The sequence below is a fragment of the Nannobrachium achirus genome, assembly GCF_963921795.1.
Source record: "Nannobrachium achirus genome assembly, chromosome: 9".
Taxonomy (NCBI): Eukaryota; Metazoa; Chordata; class Actinopteri; order Myctophiformes; family Myctophidae; genus Nannobrachium; species Nannobrachium achirus.
Window position 1 is genome coordinate 30,967,419 of NC_137818.1, and position 19,108 is coordinate 30,986,526.

The 19,108-nt window shown below is 41.9% G+C and overlaps 1 protein-coding gene across 2 annotated transcripts; it reads left to right on the forward strand.

Annotated features, from left to right (window-relative positions):
* Window positions 1–5,994: 5,994 nt before the first annotated feature.
* dtx3 (deltex E3 ubiquitin ligase 3) lies at window positions 5,995–11,317 on the forward strand. Of its 2 annotated transcripts, XM_080733357.1 has the most exons (6): window positions 5,995–6,281; window positions 6,370–6,461; window positions 6,696–6,736; window positions 7,386–8,179; window positions 9,100–9,317; window positions 9,486–11,317. In XM_080733357.1, the coding sequence occupies exons 3-6, from the start codon at window positions 6,724–6,726 to the stop codon at window positions 9,559–9,561; spliced, it is 1,101 nt and encodes a 366-aa protein (XP_080589483.1). In that variant the 5' UTR covers window positions 5,995–6,281; window positions 6,370–6,461; window positions 6,696–6,723; the 3' UTR covers window positions 9,562–11,317. The 2 variants fall into 2 exon arrangements, with proteins under 2 accessions (XP_080589483.1, XP_080589482.1); XM_080733356.1 differs by having other exon boundaries at window positions 5,995–6,461.
* Window positions 11,318–19,108: the final 7,791 nt, after the last annotated feature.

Genomic DNA, 19,108 nt, shown 5'->3' on the forward strand with positions numbered 1-19,108 from the left:
CACTGGAAAGCCAACAGAAATTGAGGGGACGCCTCCCCCGCTTAGCGGAGAGTGTGGCGTGATAGAGGAGGTTTCCCCGCACGCGTGCATATCTCCAAAGTGGCGACACAAAGAGCCGTCTGCTCTCCAGCGCCAACTAGAGTCTGAAAATGTCCGAAAATGACACTTTCTTGAGCGGGTGGCTGCACTGGAAAGCCAACAGAAATTGAGGGGACGCCTCCCCCGCTTAGCGGAGAGCGTGGCGTGATAGAGGAGGTTTCCCTGCACGCGTGCATATCTCCAAAGTGGCGACACAAAGAGCCGTCTGCTCTCCAGCGCCAACTAGAGTATGAAAATTTCCGAAAATGTCACTTTCTTGAGCGGGTGGCTGCACTGGAAAGCCAACAGAAATTGAGGGGACGCCTCCCCCGCTTAGCGGAGAGTGTGGCGTGATAGAGGAGGTTTCCCCGCACGCGTGCATATCTCCAAAGTGGCGACACAAAGAGCCGTCTGCTCTCCAGCGCCAACTAGAGTCTGAAAATGTCCGAAAATGTCACTTTTTTGAGCGGGTGGCTGCACTGGAAAGCCAACAGAAATTGAGGGGACGCCTCCCCCGCTTAGCGAAGAGTGTGGTGTGATAGAGGAGGTTTCCCCGCACGCGTGCATATCTCCAAAGTGGCGACACAAAGAGCCGTCTGCTCTCCAGCGCCAACTAGAGTCGGAAAATGTCCGAAAATGTCAACAGAAATTGATTTTACGCCTCTCCCGCTTAGCGGAGAGTGCAGTGTGGCAGAGCAGATCTCCCTGCGTCCATATGTCCAAAGTGCCGACACAAATAGACGTCTGCTGTCCAGGGCCAACTAGATTCTGAAAACGGCACTTTTTGTACTCAATTTTAATTTGAAAATAACAGATCTACAGGCTCACAATGCGTTGTGATGCAACACATTGTGACCTTGTAGATCTGTTATTTTCAAAATATATTTATTTAAACATTTGAAAACTTGAAATGGGAATTCTGCACAATGAGTAGTCCTACTTTTACTTTTGATACTTTAAGTACATTTTAATGCCAATACTTTTGTACTTTTACTCAAGTATATTTTGAATTCTGTGACTTTTACTTGCAACAGAGTATTTTTATATAGCACTTTTATGGTGAGTTGTTACAGTTATATTTTTCATTAATTACATTAATATAGTAGCCTACCATACTTTGCATCTGTCCTGTCAAAATAAACAGATAAACCCCTGCTCTAGCAGATAGACTTGTGATAGCTCTTTTATGGGATTACAGTAGAACGAATTGAATTGGAACGGAATTAATTTTGTTAAATGCCTTTAATAGCTCGCATTCCACGAATTTCAATCTGAAAGAACCTGGAAAATGTGTTGGGACAATTAGAAGTACACTATACTCATCTTTTAAATACATTTGTGTCTTTTAAATATACATTATTTACTGCACTTTTATTTTGAAGGCTGGAGCCTGGCTTATTTCTGCTAGCGCCCAGACCGGAAACGTTCTTTCTGCTCATTTCACGGACCTAGAATCCTTGGCGTGGATTCTTCTTCCTTTATGGCGAACTGCAACCATTGCGTTTTAGGTGCATACCGCCACCTTCTGTACCAAAGTATGTAGTACTAGTAGCCTAACACTCAGTCTGATTTTTTTATTGATTGATTGATTGAATACTTTATTAGAGGTTTGCATAGGAACATTTACAGGACAGTAAAGTTCACTGATACATAGTCAACTAAGGATAAACACTACTAGAAAAGCTTTTGGGCTTGTTTAAAGTTTCACTTAAAATATATTTTAAAGGCCTTGGCTATCAATTTAGTTATTCTACTTAATAATAATAATGGATGGCATTTTATAGCGCTTTTCGAGGCAAGTTGCGAACTCAAAGCTGTGGACAATGGACATTCATTCATACATGAATAGAGATTTACAAAAACATATAATACGCCATTAAGCCTAGAATCAAGCCATCCAGGATCCTGGTGAATCATGTCCAAAAAAAATAAAAATAAAGAAACTAACTAACTATAATCTATTTATTAAACGTAGTATATCATATAACCAGAAGACGCCTAAGGGCGAAAAGCGAGGTCACGCCATCTGTCTTGGCCATGAATCCCTTTTATGCCAATATATGGTGATCCCTGCTCTGAGTAGCTGACATCACAGAATCCCTTTTATGCCCATATATGGAGATCCCTGCGCTGAGTATGTGACATCAATGTGATGTCACCTGTGACGTCACAGTGATGTGTCAGGGGAACCACAGTGTCAGGCGTTATAGACAGAGATACGGACAAGCTGTGAGCTGTCACATACTGAACTGAGACTTTACGGTCGCAATTAAATATCCAAACTTTTTTTCTCCTCTGAATCGAACGTTTTTTGGTCATGATTCACCAGGATCCTGGATGGCTTGATTCTAAGCTTAAATTAATTGATATAAATATTTTTGGAAAATCTCTATGGGAAAAATGAATGGCCATTTTTTTAATGGAACCAGAAACCATGCCCACTGCCAGGGCTGGATCTGTACTAGGGGGCAAGAAGAAACAGAAGGTGGGCATGCAGGGAAAAAGAATAGGGACTCAAAACCCCCGAAATGCATAGAAACTAACTATGCATTTTGGCACAGTTATAGGCCTACCTATAACACACAATACAAACAGAACAGGTCTTACACCTGCATCAGGCTACTTCATCACACTAACCGTTGCAACAAGTTCTATTCATACCATAATGCCCCAAAAAACTAAATTATTAAAAAACAAACCTTTTTTCTCCATAACCTTTGAGATTGTAAGCTAATATAATCCTATCTCCTTCAAATATTCTGTGTCCTGCTCCTGTTGCCCTGGCCTGTTCTCTGCTATTCTCAGAATTGCCAATAGGGTAAAAGGGAGAGAGGGCACCAAAACATTCTGCTTTTGGTGCCCCTCAGCTCTGTTACTGTTTGTTTGCAGTAAATGAACGAACATTCCACAAAGGGTGAGCTCCAAAAATGGTATTTGGCACATGCAAGCTCCAAAAATGGTATTTGGCACATGCAAGCTCCAAAAGTGGCATTTGCCATGTGCCAAATACCGTTTTTTGGGCCTAGGACTACACTCTTGACCCTGATTGTGACATTCCACAATGGCCAGTCACAGCTTTTAGAGTTACATGGTAGATAGATAGATCTCTACAAATAGGCCAAAAATGTGTTGTACCAAAATCGTCCTGATGGTGGCGCTAGATGGGACAGATGCGTTTTGATTACATGACTGTAGAGATACTGTGCGATTTGCGTGATTTTAGGGCAAAATCTGTAGGTGTCCAAAAATGTGTTTAAAAAAATCGGCCTGAAGGTGGCGCTAAATGGGACAGGTCCATGTTGATGAGATGAGTGTAGACCACTCTATGGTGTAGACATACTGTGTACCGATTTGTGTGACTTTAGGGCAAAATCTGTAGGAGCAGTGTCCAAAAATGTGTTTAATAAATTCGGCCTGAAGGTGGCGCTATATGGGACAGATCCATGTTGATGAGATGAGTGTAGACATACTGTGGCCCTCATTTATCAACGTGGTGCAGATCAAAATTTGGGTGTACACCGAAATTTAGGGAAGTCTCGACATTTATCATTTCAACTTGACTTTGACGTTGGCGTAGGGTAGGATCAAATCTCACGTCAAGTCCAGAGGTGGTGTAGGATTCATCCTACACCACTTTGTTCCATTGTAGACGTGCGGAGCAGCATTGTGTAACTATTTGACAGGCAATGGACACATGTATCCACTCAAAAATGTATATCCAACACAATAATAAATAATCCTGTGAAAATATAACATTTTATAAAAGTATATTATAGCCAGCTACATCATGGACATGCACGCCGATTTCCAAGTTACAATGACAAGCAATCAAAATCTAGCAACATGGAAGCAATCTACTGTTAAGTGCTTTAACAGTCTATATTTTAAGATTGCAGACCTGGCTCAGAACAAGCACATTATAGCCTACGAACGCATGCGAGAGCATTTTCGGGACCAGCGCAGCGCCGCTGTGATCTACCGTGAGGCGTGAGCCTCCAATTTATACAGTGACGCGAGTCCTTTTAAATATGGATAAAACCCGAAGCTCCAAACCTGGCTGTGCCCAGCCCCGCGCACGCACGCTGCGGATGATTTATTTGGGGGTCCACGGCCCACCTGGGAGAAGACCAGCCCGCGCAGGAACGGTACATGATCGCTAGTTCAAGCACTCAAAAGTGCATTGCGCTCGTCACCAAAATTGGGTTAAATTAATATCCAAAACGTAACCGTGGGGTCTCTCAATTTATACAGTAGATACTGTACACTATGCTGGAGTTAATGATGAAACCCAACGTGGCGAGCCTTGAGATCATGGCCATGGGGAATATGATTGCTTGTAACCAAATGAACGCGCTCTGTCTGCGCACGCACGGCACGGGTAGGCAATGGTTTAAATTAATATCCAAAAGTATTCATGGCAGTGACCAGTGACTTGTGTCATTCATGTCGGCTGCGGTGCTATAGCCTCCTTGTCAAAGATTGTACCGTTGGTTAATCCCACGTTTCCACTGTCAAAGACTGCTGTGTAAACCAAAATGCTGCTGTTCCAAGTAGCCTAGTTGCGTGTGTAGGTGTGTGCGTGTGTGCGTGCGTGCATGTGTGCGTGGTCTGTGTGGGACGCGGACATGGCTTTTCTTTGGTTGTTAGGTCGTATTCGGGTTGTTCTGGTCGTAAAATGGGGGCGTTTCGAGAATAATTAAGGGCGTGTTATTTAAATTTCAGCCTGCGCATTTATCAACGCTGGGATCAAATGTACGCCAGGTGTGTCTGTTTAGGAAGCATTGATAAATGCCGTGCACACGTTGCCCTACGCAAAATTTGGTGAAAAAAATAGACCATTTTTTACACTCCATTGATAAATGAGGGTGTAGCGATTTGCGTGATTTTAGGGCAAAGATTGTAGGAGCAGTGTCCAAAAATGTGTTTTGCAAGAATCGGCCTCATGGTGGCGCTAGAAGAGGGCCATGTGAGAAATGAGGGGTGGGGTCTCCGCGCCGCCAAGGCGGACGAATAGGTACCGGCCCCGGCTCTCCCGGTCGCTCCTAGCCCGAGTTAGGGGGGGTCCTCCACTGGGGGCGCCACCACTTTTGCATCCGTTCTGGAGCACCAGGAGTCGGTGGTCCCCGGGAATTCCCCGTGAGCAGCCCCGTTGGGGTGGTCATTTGGTCATTTTTGCACATTTGGTCATTTTCTACACCTGGGGGTCCCCCAGGGACTTGGGGGTCCCTGGAGCTCTGGGGGTCCTTGGAGGTTGTAGTTTGGCAGGCAAGGAGTGTGTGTGCAAAATCTGGCATGGATCGGGGCAACGGTTGCGGAGATATGAGCAGGGCACGAATAAGAGGGGAAATGAATGGCTTGTTTTTAATCAAATAACCCAATTAACGTGTGATTGGGAGAAGAAAAAAGAAAACATTAAACCAATCATAGGCCTATTATGTCAGTGGTTCTCAAAGTGGGGCCCGGGGACCCCCAGGGGTCCTTGAGGGACTTCCAGGGGGTCCCCAGGAAGTCCCTCAGAAGAACCAAATGGATAGACCTATATGGCCGGGTAACTCAAAGAGTGTACAAATGGCCACATTTGGTTCCATTTGTACACTCTCAGAGTTAAATTAACATTGATTTTATAATATAAATTGGGGTCCAACTCCCAGAGATAAAAATGCCATTAATGGGGTAGCCCCATCAGGTGCTTGAAATTAAAATGGTTGGGAATCAGTTGATAGAGCCGTAAAAATCTTCTATGGGGGTCCTTGGCATATCTTATCAAGTGGGGGGTCCGCGGGCTAGTACGTGTCAATTTGGGGGTCCTTGACATGAAAGTATTTGAGAAGCATTGACTTATGTGACGAACTTCCTGCCTGGTCACGTTCCCATAGGTCTCCTTTATTATTAAGTCGAGCCAGCTCACGCTTGTGCGACTTGACGCAGGTCTCGGTCCATATTTACGCTGGTACGGATAGCTCTCTGGCTCATAGTCGTAGTTAGCTGAGAGACATGGGTTGAAAGCAGACGCCGAGACGCAAAAAGGGAACATATGAAACAACGAATTATCTCTCTCGGCGAGGCTGTCACGTCGCTAGTGTGCCCGTGTCAGATAAGTGAAGCTAAAGGGTTTTTCAGTGGGCTCGTAGCCCCAAGGACGTACGAGGAGGCGAGACTGACTGGGACGAGGTATCGGACGGGCTGGATGGCTTTGCCACAGGGTAGGGAATGATGTTTAAAAGCTAAGCAGATGAGCAGTGAATGCGACTGGATGTCATGCCTTGACTACATAAGACTTCTTATCCGCAGATAAAACTGCAGCGAGCGAATACGGCCTTGATCCGATGGAGAATAGTGTTTTTTAATCCGGGCCAGAAAGCAGCGACGAGCCACGGCAAAGGGTGAGCTTGTCGATATGATTAAAGGAATCGTTTATTTTTTGTCTCTGTTATCGGAAAATAATCAAAATGATGCAATCGGTAATGTAGCTTGCTGTGGAAATGGCTTAAATAAAATGTCATCGACCTGCTGTTGACGTTTAATGTACAACACAGTCCCTCAGTATTTCCCCTCTCTCTCTCTCTCTCTCTCTCTCTCTCTCTCTCTCTCTCTCTCTCTTTCTTTTTGTTCAACAGGAATCTTTATTCAGAATTAAGTGAATTTATGGGATCACAAGGTAATATTATTTCTCCCAAAAATATGTATTGTAGTTTTATGTGACTGTCAGCCGGGTATAATATTTACAATGAACAACTGTATTTGATGGGGTGCAGTCTCCTTTGTTTACAGTCTGCATTTCAGAACAGCTGATACGTCCTCAGCTCAGCAATGCCGCGATACTGCCTGTTGTGTAGGTTTGACGTGCTGCGGCCACTGCTGCGACTAGCTCACACAGGATTGTTGACAAGATGAGCAAAAAATATAACATCCATAGTTTTGACTTGGTTTGACATTTAACTACTACTTGAAACAAGCAAACCAATTAAAACCGGTCTCAATCTTGACTGTGTGTCATTCAGCGTTTTTGCTTTGCAGTGGTGCTTTGCCCGAGCTCATGTAGGCCAAGTAGCACATGAGGAGCATAATAATACAGGCAGAATTTAAAACACTTTTATTCTGATTGTTTCATATAGGCCTATGCAAATGACAATAACATCTGTGGCTCTGTGCTTTGCAAGATGCTAACCCTTTATCTTCATTGAATATTATCAGTATAAAAAAATAATATGCCGTGTCCAGGCACAGCTTCTAGCCTGCATGAATGATACTGCTCTGACCTATCTAACTGTACTATGCTGATGTCTCCTGTGTGCATTTCTGTGCAGTTTCATCTGATGAAATGAGTGTGCGTGCCGGCCAGGGTAGTGATGAGGTGCTGGTGTCACAGGCAGTGTGGGATTACCTGGTTGCAGCCGGGCGTCCCTGGCTGATTGACTTCCAGGACAAGCAGGGGATGAGCGTTGGTATCATTAGGCGAGGAGAGAGGGGGGGCTGCTGTGCGGTGAGACTGCAGCCGATGGAAGGCTCCCGCCGAGCTGGGCTGATGGATGGATCCATCTCCAATGAGACCCGCAAAGCCTTCATTGACTTATGCCGCTGTGCCCGGAAAGAGATGAGCAAACTGGAGGGTGGTCCCAAGAGGAAGCGGACTCTGCTACCTTGTGTCGGTGTCCTGGAACCAAATGGAGAGGGGAGCCTGCTCCCGCCTCCACCTCCCCAGCCACGGCGCTCCCAGAGGCAGCAGCAGAGGTTCAGGAAGCCTACTGACGAAGAGGCCTGCATGATGCTTCAAGCAGCTCATAGGAAGGAAATGGAGCCTGGCATGGCCTCCCACACTGAGGCTGAGGACAACACCTCCTGCTCCATCTGCATGGGGGACATGATGGAGAAGACAACCCTGGAAAGATGTGGTCACTCTTTTTGTCGGTCTTGCTTGGATCAAGCTTTCAAAGTGAAGAGGGCATGCCCTGTGTGTCGGCTAGTGTATGGCCAGTTGATTGGAAACCAGCCTGCCAGTGGTAGCATGATAGTGGAGAGAGACCCAGACTTGGAGCTGCCTGGGCATGAAGGCTATGGTTGCATCTGCATCATTTACAGCTTCCCTCCTGGACTACAGGCAGTAAGTAGACCAGGGCAAGGGAAAGGAGCGACCTTTGGTTCATTGTAATACCTTCTCTATTGGAGTAAGAGAATAGAATAGAGTTCACAATAGTCATATCTTTTCTACTACAAACATTCTACTGGTGATAATGAGACACTTGGTTCATAACTTTGCTTGATAGACGTACTTATACAGTAATGCTAAAATATTACATTTACAATGAACTAAAGCTACTTTACAAACTAGTTTAGCTACACATACTAAACTGATTTATACTGATTTATGTATTTGCATTCATTTGATAAATCTTTTTCCCAAATGTTCTATTTTTCTTGTTTTACTAGGTGTACATTTTGTTTGCTTAACCGTATACCAATTTCATTTGTCCAGTTAAGCAAAAGCAACTCTCAATGCTTCAATCAGTGAATATTGCACTTCGGTTTCATGATTAAATTATTATTAATTCTTCAAACCAAGGTGAAATGTAAAACAAAATAATTGTATTATTACACTAAGCATTACATACAAAAATCTTCTCTCTCTCTCTCTCTCTCTCTCTCTCTCTCTCTCTCTCTCTATATATATATATATATATATATATATATATATATATATATATATATATACATACATACATACATACATACATACATACACACACACACACACACACACACACACACACACACACACACACACACACACACACACACACACACACACACACATATACATATATTAACCCTTGGATGATTGTCTGTTATTGATCTGTTAGGATTATATATATATATATATATATATATATATATATATATATATATATATATATATATATATATATATATATATATATATATATATATATATAACCCTAACCCTAAATAAGGCTTTTAGCATCACTACAACCTGATCTTGGTTTCTATGTTTGTTCTAAATAGCCAGAACACCCAAACCCAGGTGTGCGGTACCCAGGGACAGACCGTGTGGCCTACCTCCCAGACAGCCCAGAAGGAAACCGTGTGCTGGGCCTATTACGTCGGGCCTTCGAACAGCGCCTTATCTTCACCATCGGTACCTCCATGACCACAGGCATGCATAATGTCATTACCTGGAATGACATTCACCACAAGACCTCGCTATGGGGAGGCCCCCGCTGGTATTTACTCTTTGTTACACAGTAGGCTTTATTATAACCTCACAATTCCACAGACCTGTGCTGTATGCTATGGTGTCTGCGATAAGGCCAGTGCATGAATAGATTTAATTCACAGATATAATGTGAAGACTGAGATTTTCACTGATGCTGTTTTAATTTTCTTGGCAGCTTTGGCTACCCAGACCCTACTTACCTGGTGCGAGTGACGGAGGAGCTCCGAGAGAAAGGCATAACGGCAGACTGACGGTGTGAAATTACCGGACTATTCCGGAACTTTCTAGAGCTTCTGTCTGTCCTCGTCGTATCGGACAATCACTAGGCTGAGGGTTCTGTGCCGACGGTGTCCAGCCCTAAAAGGACAGCTGAAGACGACTCCCTCAACAGACACAAGTCTAATGCTGTGGCAGAGCCTACCACACTACACTTTGTCCTTCTTCTGTTCATCCGTTTTTCTTGGGAGTTTCACCTGTCCCAGTGCTTAGTGTGGAAGAAAATAATTTTGAGTGTGGTTCATTCTTCTATAACACAATCCTCTACCTGTCACTGTTGGCAATAGGACCCGATATCTGATGCACTCATTTATACTGTAAATCATGGCGTGTTGAAGTTTGAGGTACTTACATATTATTTAGCAAACCTAAGTTTGAAATGTAAAGAAATGGACAATTATTAGTTCTGTTCTATTAATGTTTGTTTCTATGCTGGGGAACAGTTTCTTTGTTAAAAGCACACATTCTTTTGTCCACCCAGTAGTGTTTGTTCAGTAAGTCTCTTATTTGATCGTTACTAATTACCTGTTCTAAGGTTGGTACTTGGATTATGTGGCAGAAGAGCACTTCAGTAGAAAGAAATAGTTATCTAAAGTTATTGCAATCTAATGCACTCACAGGCACTTTGGTAGTGGAGTCAGTTTTCCAATGAAGTAGGAGTATGGTGTTTACCTCCTCTTGATGGGAGAGTGCTCGGGGAAACAAGTCTGTAAGGCCACAAGCTATTAGCTGGGTGGCTACAAGTTGATGTCAATTGCTTGGAGCTCAACATATTCCTAATTTTTCATAATTTTTTTACTTGATTAGGAAGAATGTTATTAGCTGTCTCCATGGCAGCACCTTTGTTGTATGTCTTAGCCCCCCACAGGCTCCCTGATATTACTCAAGCCCATTATTCCAAGATGTCTCCTAGGTTTTGAGCCTCGTCAGTTCAGTTGTTAGTACAGTGTGTATCGTTTCTAATGACCAGATTTATGACGATGTCAAATGCAAAGGGCATACAGTCTTAACCAAATCAAAGGCACAAAACCTCTTTAATTATCTATGCCACTGTCCCTGTAAAAATAGCAGATTTGCCTCATAATTGTCTCATTTAAAATGAGCTAACTGCTGTAAATTTGTCTAAGTAGATTTATGATGATGGAGTGAAAACCTGACTCAAGAAAATTTAGCAGAAACTAATATTGCTGTTCATTTGAGTTTTGGAAATTTGATCTAATTTTATTGTGCCTTTCCTATATTCAATTTTGATACAAATCAAGCATGATGTTAACTAATAAATGATAAGCAGTTCAGGCTTGTTTAGGTGTTATTTAATTGGTTAAAAGCATTATGTTTGTAGCTATATTATCTGGCTTTCAGTAAAACTTATCATAGAGTTAATGAGAATATATATAGTATACTGATGTGTATATGATTTAAGTTCTCATTTGTATACATTATGGTAGTCCAAAAGCTTAAAAAACTCACAAATGGTAAATATGTGTGAAAGTGCTTGCTAAGTGCAGTAACATGCTTGACTAGTGACAAAACATAATTCATTTGATTAGTCAGCTGGTCAGAAGATATTTGACCCATAATAAAATGTCCTCTTTTTCACAATTCTTTTCTTTTTTTAAGGGACCAACTCAAATGTTCTTGTGACACAGGATTGTAGTTTACTAAAGCTACCGTGCAAACATTTCTATGCAGTAAGTTAGATGATCAAGAAGGGGCCAGAAAACCGAATTGTTAAAGGGATTGCACATTGCAAATTTGATTGTTGAAGAAAAGTTGGCGTTTTGCTTTTTCTAATTGTGTTTATTTGTATTTTATGAGTCTGTTGATATTCAAAATAATTGCTTTACATTTTAATACTTGAATAAAAAGGTTACGTTATAGGTTGCTGGTTGTTTGAATAATATTTACAAGGATACCTATAAGGTCATTCTCTGACAAAAAGTGTGACAGGAGGTAGGTTACCTATTTATTAATTTGGCACAAGGGCATCAGAGCAGACCTTTAAAATACAGTACTTTAAAATATATACAGATCAATCTCAGAAAATTAGAATGTTGTGTAAAAAAAGCATTGCAGATGTAGCACCCCAAATCATACTGACTTCGGAAACTTCCCACTGGACTTCAAGCAACTCTTACTTCAGAAGGTTGAAATTTCTCTAATATAAATCCTTGCTTTGAGTGGTCTCGTGTTCGTGTAATGTAATATTTATAAATATGGACTTTTGATATTCATTAGCTGTATCAGCCTGTATGCCATGAAAATGAAAATAGGTCATATATATATATATATATATATATATATATATATACACACACACACACACACACACACACATATATATATATATACTGTATATACTGTATATTACTGGTTATGTTTCAAAACAGATGGCTGATAGCCATTTAAACAAATAACTGTTTCACCTGGTGGTGCTTCAGAATGTCACCATGTGACTTGGAAAAGATGGGTCTGTCTGACTCATAACAGAGGTCGTCTGGAGTCTGACTACTATTACTACTCTGACTGGGTTGGGTTAGTATGGCTGTGTTGGTCAGGGGCTTACTGAATGTTTTGGATCAGTTTTGTTTTCACACCACTCGTTAAACGTTTAGTTAAAGGGATATTCCACTTTCAAAAAACTTTTGGTCATTTTATCATCTAATCAGGCTTTTATGAACACCCTGGACTGTTTTTAATTTGCTTGATTCAATATTTAGATATTTGATGTAAATGTTATCCGGCCCTCCAGGCCCAGGGCCTCTCCCCACACACACCCATTGTAACTTCAAACTCAATTTTAACCATAGTAGATTCATTAAAAACAACCTTTATTTTTTCTGGTGACTCATACTACCCTCCTAATACGTGAGCAGGCCATGTTTTTTCAATAACTTTTTTCATTTATTTTTAATAATTATGTATTGTATTTAATTTTTTTCATTTTCCCAAAGAATTATTAAAAATAAATGAAAAAAGTTATTGAAAAAACATGGCCTGCTCATGTATTAGGAGGGTAGTATGAGTCACCTGAAAAAATATATAATGGGTATTTTTAATGAATCTATGGTTAAAATGGAGTTTGAAGTTACAATGGGTGTGTATGGGGAGAAGCCCTGGAGGAGGACTGATAACATTTTACATCAAATATCTAAATATTGAATCAAACAAATTAAAAAACTGTTCAGGGTGTTCATAAAAGCCTGATTAGACGATAAAATTATCAAACGTTTTTTTGAAAGTGAAATATCCCTTTAATCGAAGAGTTTTTACAGACGAGGGCGTGAGTCATCCACAAAGTCTGTAACCTGATTCCTCCCATCCCAGACCAAGCCCACATTGTGATTTCCTCAAATCGACGTCAGCTGTTCCTCCAGAAACTCCCCAGTCCCGACCGGGGGTCCCGACACTGGCTCCTACTGCAGCCTTCTCATCAGCACCCGACCCTAACAGACACTGGGGACATAATTATGGATGCAGGTGCTCATACAAATAACAGCGCGAGCGACGATGCGTGTGCCATATGCCTCGACAACATTCGAGTTAGGAAAACACTAAAGTGCCGTCACTCCTTTTGCACTGAATGTATTGACACGGTTTTCAGATACAAGCCTGCTTGCCCAATATGCATGACTTTCCACGGAATCTACACTGGAACACAACCGGAAGGAACAATGACAGTGACGCGTACCTGGCAGCGTTTACCTGGCTTTGAAAATTGCGGAACCATAGTCATTCAATATCGCTTTCCACCAGGAATACAAGGGGTAAAGAAAGAGTGATACGATTATTGGAAGTTTTTATATGGTGTAAACCAGATCATTAAAGAGATCATTTTCTGGCGAGACATTCATGCGACCTAGGCGACCTAGGCGACCTATTTGCCGATTGGCTGTCCAATGTCACATGGTAACCGAGCTAGTTTCATGATTGGAAGCGGCCCTCCAAACGATGGGATGGGGGGTACTGCATTAGGGCCAATAGCAGGGGACTTTCCCGCTCATCCAGGCTATGGAATCCTAGACTGCTGTAATGAAATATTTTGTCCAGCAGGGAGCACCATTCCTTCACACTTCACAGGTCAGGCCCTAGAACTCTATGGTCAGGCCCTGTGGTCACACATTTCTGGACACCAATATCTGTGTAACATCCATGCATTTATACAACTGCGAGTCTGCCGCTACGTGCTTGATTTGGCTGTACACACTGACTTGTTCATCAGGAAACATGCTCCCTCGTCGATTGGATTTTACAAAACAGACCCGCGTCGTCACATTGAATCCTGTTTAAGAAGAGCTTAAAACACAACTTTCTAATGTTACATTGATGACGTGAGGAACGCTAAAGTCGTCTTGGTTACATAGTAGGCTATGCGAAAATAACAAAGCTCAGAGTCGCAAATTCAATGATCGCTGCATCAGCACACACAAAACACGGGCGTGAGAGAAGTAAATGAATGAAATGGACATCACGTTTAGCCGATTCAACGATTCCAAAAGTCATACGATTGGAAGTTATTGCTACATGCGGCTACATGCGTCTCATGCTGGTTTTGTTAGGCAATAGCCAGGGTCCAGGGAGTGCACAGAATTTTAGAGAGGCATGGGCTGACATTTCTAAAAGGGCCTTTTCATACGGATAAAAGTTAAGGGCTCAAGCCCCTTTTGCTGTATGTGCGCACGTGCCTGGCGACCAGCGCGTCACATTACAGACTTATCATTTCAATCCGTTTCTTTGCAAAAACACATTTCTTTTAGAAAACATTTGTATTCTTGTTTCTCCCAGTGTTATGGTTTTTAATGTGTAAATATAGCACTTTATTATGGGGAAAAACGTGTGTAGGCCTATTTTCCTTTTTTAAATCGCTAAAATAGCGCATTTTTAAACACATTTCCTTAACGGTTAACGGTTAATTAACTGATAAGGCTTGACGGTTATCGGTTAAGAAAAAATCTCCATTTGGCCATCCCTAGACATATAGCCTACAGTAAGTTAGAATATTATGAAATATACATGAGAAAGAACACCAACACTAACCTCAACACACCAATACACCAGATTTTAAATTGACTGTGTGTCGATTCTTGTTTTTAAGAGATATGGTGCTGTTTGAGCTAACACACTTTTACAAGTTTGAACTTGGCCACTGGGTGGCACTACAGGTCATGTTACGAGTAGCTCACAGTACATGACCTGTGAAAAGAAAACTGGACCAGAAGTTTGTGTCTGTCATTCGTAGGAAATTATAGATTATATTAACAAATTCAAGGACAAAAAACAATATGGGATCCATATTTTCTTTTAATTGTAATTATAGAAACTCACTAGAAATTGTCTCACACTTTTTATCCTTTATCCCTTGACAGCCTGAGCACCCTAACCCTGGGGTAAAGTATGCCAGCACATCACGTACAGCCTTCCTGCCTGCTTGAGGAGGGAGAGAAGGTCTTGAGGCTGCTGAGGAAAGCCTTCGAGAGGAGACTCATCTTCACCATTGGACGATCTGTCACTACAGGCCTCAACAACTCTGTCACCTGGAATGACATTCACCACAAGACCAGCAAGGATGGTGGTCCTCAACGGTATGACAATTTTAACATTCCCTATTTAATATAAGATAAAGTAGCACTAGTGCATCAACTACCCCCCCCCCCCCCCCCCCCCCCCCCATTACTTTAAATTAAACATTTTGCCAATGTCAATTCAAAGATACTGCAGAGGTAATACAAAAGCAACACTTGTGTGCTTGTAGATCTGCTATTTTCACTAGTTTGGGTCCCGGTCAAACGTCTAATCTCTCTTTTGGGTCTCGACTGGCTCTGGTCTAGAGCATCAGCTGCACTGACGCTCTGACAGACTCCTGGCTAAAAGACTAGACCAGGATTTCTTGGGCCCTACGACGGCTCAACTTCAGTCAAAATAAACTAAATTACTTCACTACTCACCAAACCAAAGGTAGTTTTGCGTCATTGAAAGTCTATTCTCCGCGGTGGGAAACCTCTCAGCACCCCACCCACTCTGTAAAATACATTATTTTTGTCATGAAATAAAACACACCCACCTTGACCCACCCAGCGGCCACCACACACAACCTGGAAATAAGCGGCGGTCGAGTTGGATGCGCTGAAATGGAGCATTCATAGCATGCATGGAAAAGAATATCAAAAGATACAAGGTCTCTGCCGGGCAGCAGTGATGTCTTACAAGACCTTGATGGTCCATGACCTCTCTTATCTTATTATTCTTTCCTTCTCTATTACAGTTTTGGTTATCCAGACCCAGATTACCTGTCCAGAGTGCAAGAAGAGCTCCGCCTCAAAGGTGTGACAGAGGATGGCTAACTACATTTACCGGTAGTTTAATGGTCATGGAAACGGCCAAAGAGCACTGCAGCTTTTGGAAAATGTATTAAAGCGCCTTAGATGGTCCACAGACAGAGATTTTCAGTTCAGTCCCATATGACATTAAGTCATAGCCATTGTTTGAGGAGTGCCGTGTTGCAAGACATCGAGCTATTACTGCATTACGGACAATTATTATAGATTTTTTCCAACAATATAATAAAATGACTGGCCAAATCAATGTCCAATAATGTACGTTATGTACAAGTCCAAATGCAACAAATCAGTATTGTAAACTGAAAGAAAATATATTTGTATTTTCAATCTTGTAGTTTCTCTTATAGTCCACTAGGGGGAGGGCTCCCCTAATATACAACAGTGAAGCTATGGTGTCTCTGTTTGGTATGCATGCAGCTGTATCATCAGTGCAACCCCACATTCCCTACAGCACCACCCAAGCCTTATTGCCTGAAGTCAGTGAGACAAGTAGAGCATCTTGTTGTTGTCGGGTGGAAACCTTCTATGTCCAAAACGTTCCTTTTTTATTTTATTTTATTTTTATTTTAAAAACGATTTAAAATAGTGAAAATAGCCGATCTACAAGCACACGACGCACTGCTTGGCATTGTGTGCTTGTAGATCGGCCGTTTTCACTACTTTTGTGCTACACTTTTATATGATGAAGCAGGGCTTTAACTTACCAAAAAACATACACATTTGAAACATGGAGATTTGAGGTTTCTGCCCGACAGTGACGATCTGCTGTAGAGGATGAGTCATGTGTTTCTATGGAGATCAGGGCAGCTTTATCTGTGGCAGTCTTTACAGTGTACGACAGAGACAGCATTTATGTTATCAAGTTGAGGTAACATATTATAATTTTTGTGTGGTAATGTCTTAAAATGAGCTATGTATATTTGTAAGCATAGACAGACATGGTTGAAAAATGTAAAGATGGATTAAAGACCAGTGTTCACGGGACCATCTGTTTGTCTATTCAGTGAAGTTGGTTATGTGCACATGCATATAGCCTACGGCAGGGATGGGCAACTTTGATGATGTTGAGGGCCACTATATTTCCACCGTCACTCCAGAGGGCCACATTGCATATTGCCAAGTCCTACTTTGTCATTCTATTATCTCATACAAAAGAAACAAAAATAGCAGATACAAGCTCAAAACGCATCGCGCTGAGATGCGTTTTGAGCTTGTAGATCGGCTATCTTTGCTTCTTTTGAATTCGAATCCTGACTTATTTTTTGTTTTTTAATTGGAATCCTGAAATGTACAATTGTATTTAATTTAAAATGCATTTAGTTATACTCATGTTAACTTTATGAACCTAAATACAAATATGTTGGATATGAAAAAAAGACTAACATTTTAGTACTACTACTATACTAGTCATTAAGCTACTAAGATAGACTGAAGTAATTAAAATGGTCATGTTTGCATGTTTGGAATTGTAACAGCTGAAACCAATAATATATCAGTATTCTGATATTAACCTGCGGGCCGCATTAAGTGAAGGTGGGGGCCGCATGTGGCCCCCGGGCCGCCAGTTGCCCATGTATGGCCTACGGTAATTACAGAGTTTAAATATCTTGTCCCTGACAGGCCTTTAAGCCTTCACATCCTGTAGCAAGAGATGTCCCCCATAAAAGAAACTAGGCCCCATTTACACTGGCAGTCAAATTGAGCCTGAATGTAGCCTCGCGTAGCCAGGCTTACTCATCTGCGAAGAGAAACCCTGGTTACGACCATAGGCTGAAACGGCATGAAATGGTGCTACTTCCGCCGGGAGAATTTCACCAGATGACTGCAACGCATGACGTAACTTCTGTTAACCACGGCACTTCCGGTGTCTGCAGATTCATGCCATTTATATGGCCTATTGTGGCCAGGGTGGCCTGAATCAGATCTGTGCCACATCCAGATTGGAATCCGATTGGTTTAAATAGTCACATGGAACAAATCAGATTCCAATCTGGATGTGACAGATCTGATTCTGTGTAAATGGGGCCCCGGACCTCACCACCTGTGTGCTATGCATTCAGATCTCGAATTGATTGATTGATTGAATACTTAATTAGCAGTTTGCAGAAAAAAGCTCAGGAAAGTGCAGATCAATACAAGGTCTGCTAAGAGGATTTAAACCCAAGAAAGCCTATGGCTTGTTTCCATTGGGGTCCTTTGTAATCAATTCATCGAAGATTTCAACTCAGCAAGGCAACATGTTTAGTTTTTGCAATCGACCTAGCCCACTGACTCTGACCACAGTGCTTGCTCTTTGAGTTACTGCTAAACGCTATGGTTATCTATTCACCTAGCTCTGGTCCATAGCGTTAGGAGTTCTCCTTAACGCTATGTCACCGATGATGAGCCCTTGCGCTCACAGCCGCGGTAGCCCAGGCTGCTCAGCCTATCCTCTGTAGTAAAAATAAAAAATACATCTTCGCTACTCACTCTTACTCAAGTAAATTTCTAGGAAGGGTTGTCTATTTGTTTTTTGTTTTTGTTGGAAGGTAGGAAAGAATAGTTTTTATAGGTGTTTCTGCAGGCTTTGTATAACTATGTGGTTCTACAAGCAAGCACATCAGTGCAGGTGGTTTCAAAGAGTTCATTCTCTGAAACAAGAGTTACAAGGTCCTAATTGTGAAACATTAATTAATGGGAAAAATAAGATGTATTCGTCCTCTTACTTTTACTTTAAGTAAATTTAAAGCATGTACTCTTGAATACTTAACAGTACGTTTAAAAGCAAGTACTTTTTTTACTCTTACTCAAGTAACATTTTGACTGAGTTACTTTTACTTTTAACAGAGTTAATTTTGACTGGTAGTATTTGTACTCTTACTCAAGTACTGGGCTCGAGTACTCTGTCCATCTGTGATCACCAGTGGTGATCAAGGGTATTTTAATCTCTCACTCTACACAGTATACAGCAGGGTTCCCCAATAGGCGGCCTGCGGGCCATTTGTGGCCCGCGGGGGGCTACTGTCTGGCCCCCACCAACCCCAGTAATAATGGTGGTATAAGAGCAGCAACAACACTAGTATATCGTCGTTCTCGGGTGGAAATCTCGTATCTCCAAATGTGTACGTCCTTTCGCAAATCATACAAGGCCGTCGCACAAAAGTAGTGAAAACAGCAAATCTACAAGCACACAACGCCTCGTGCG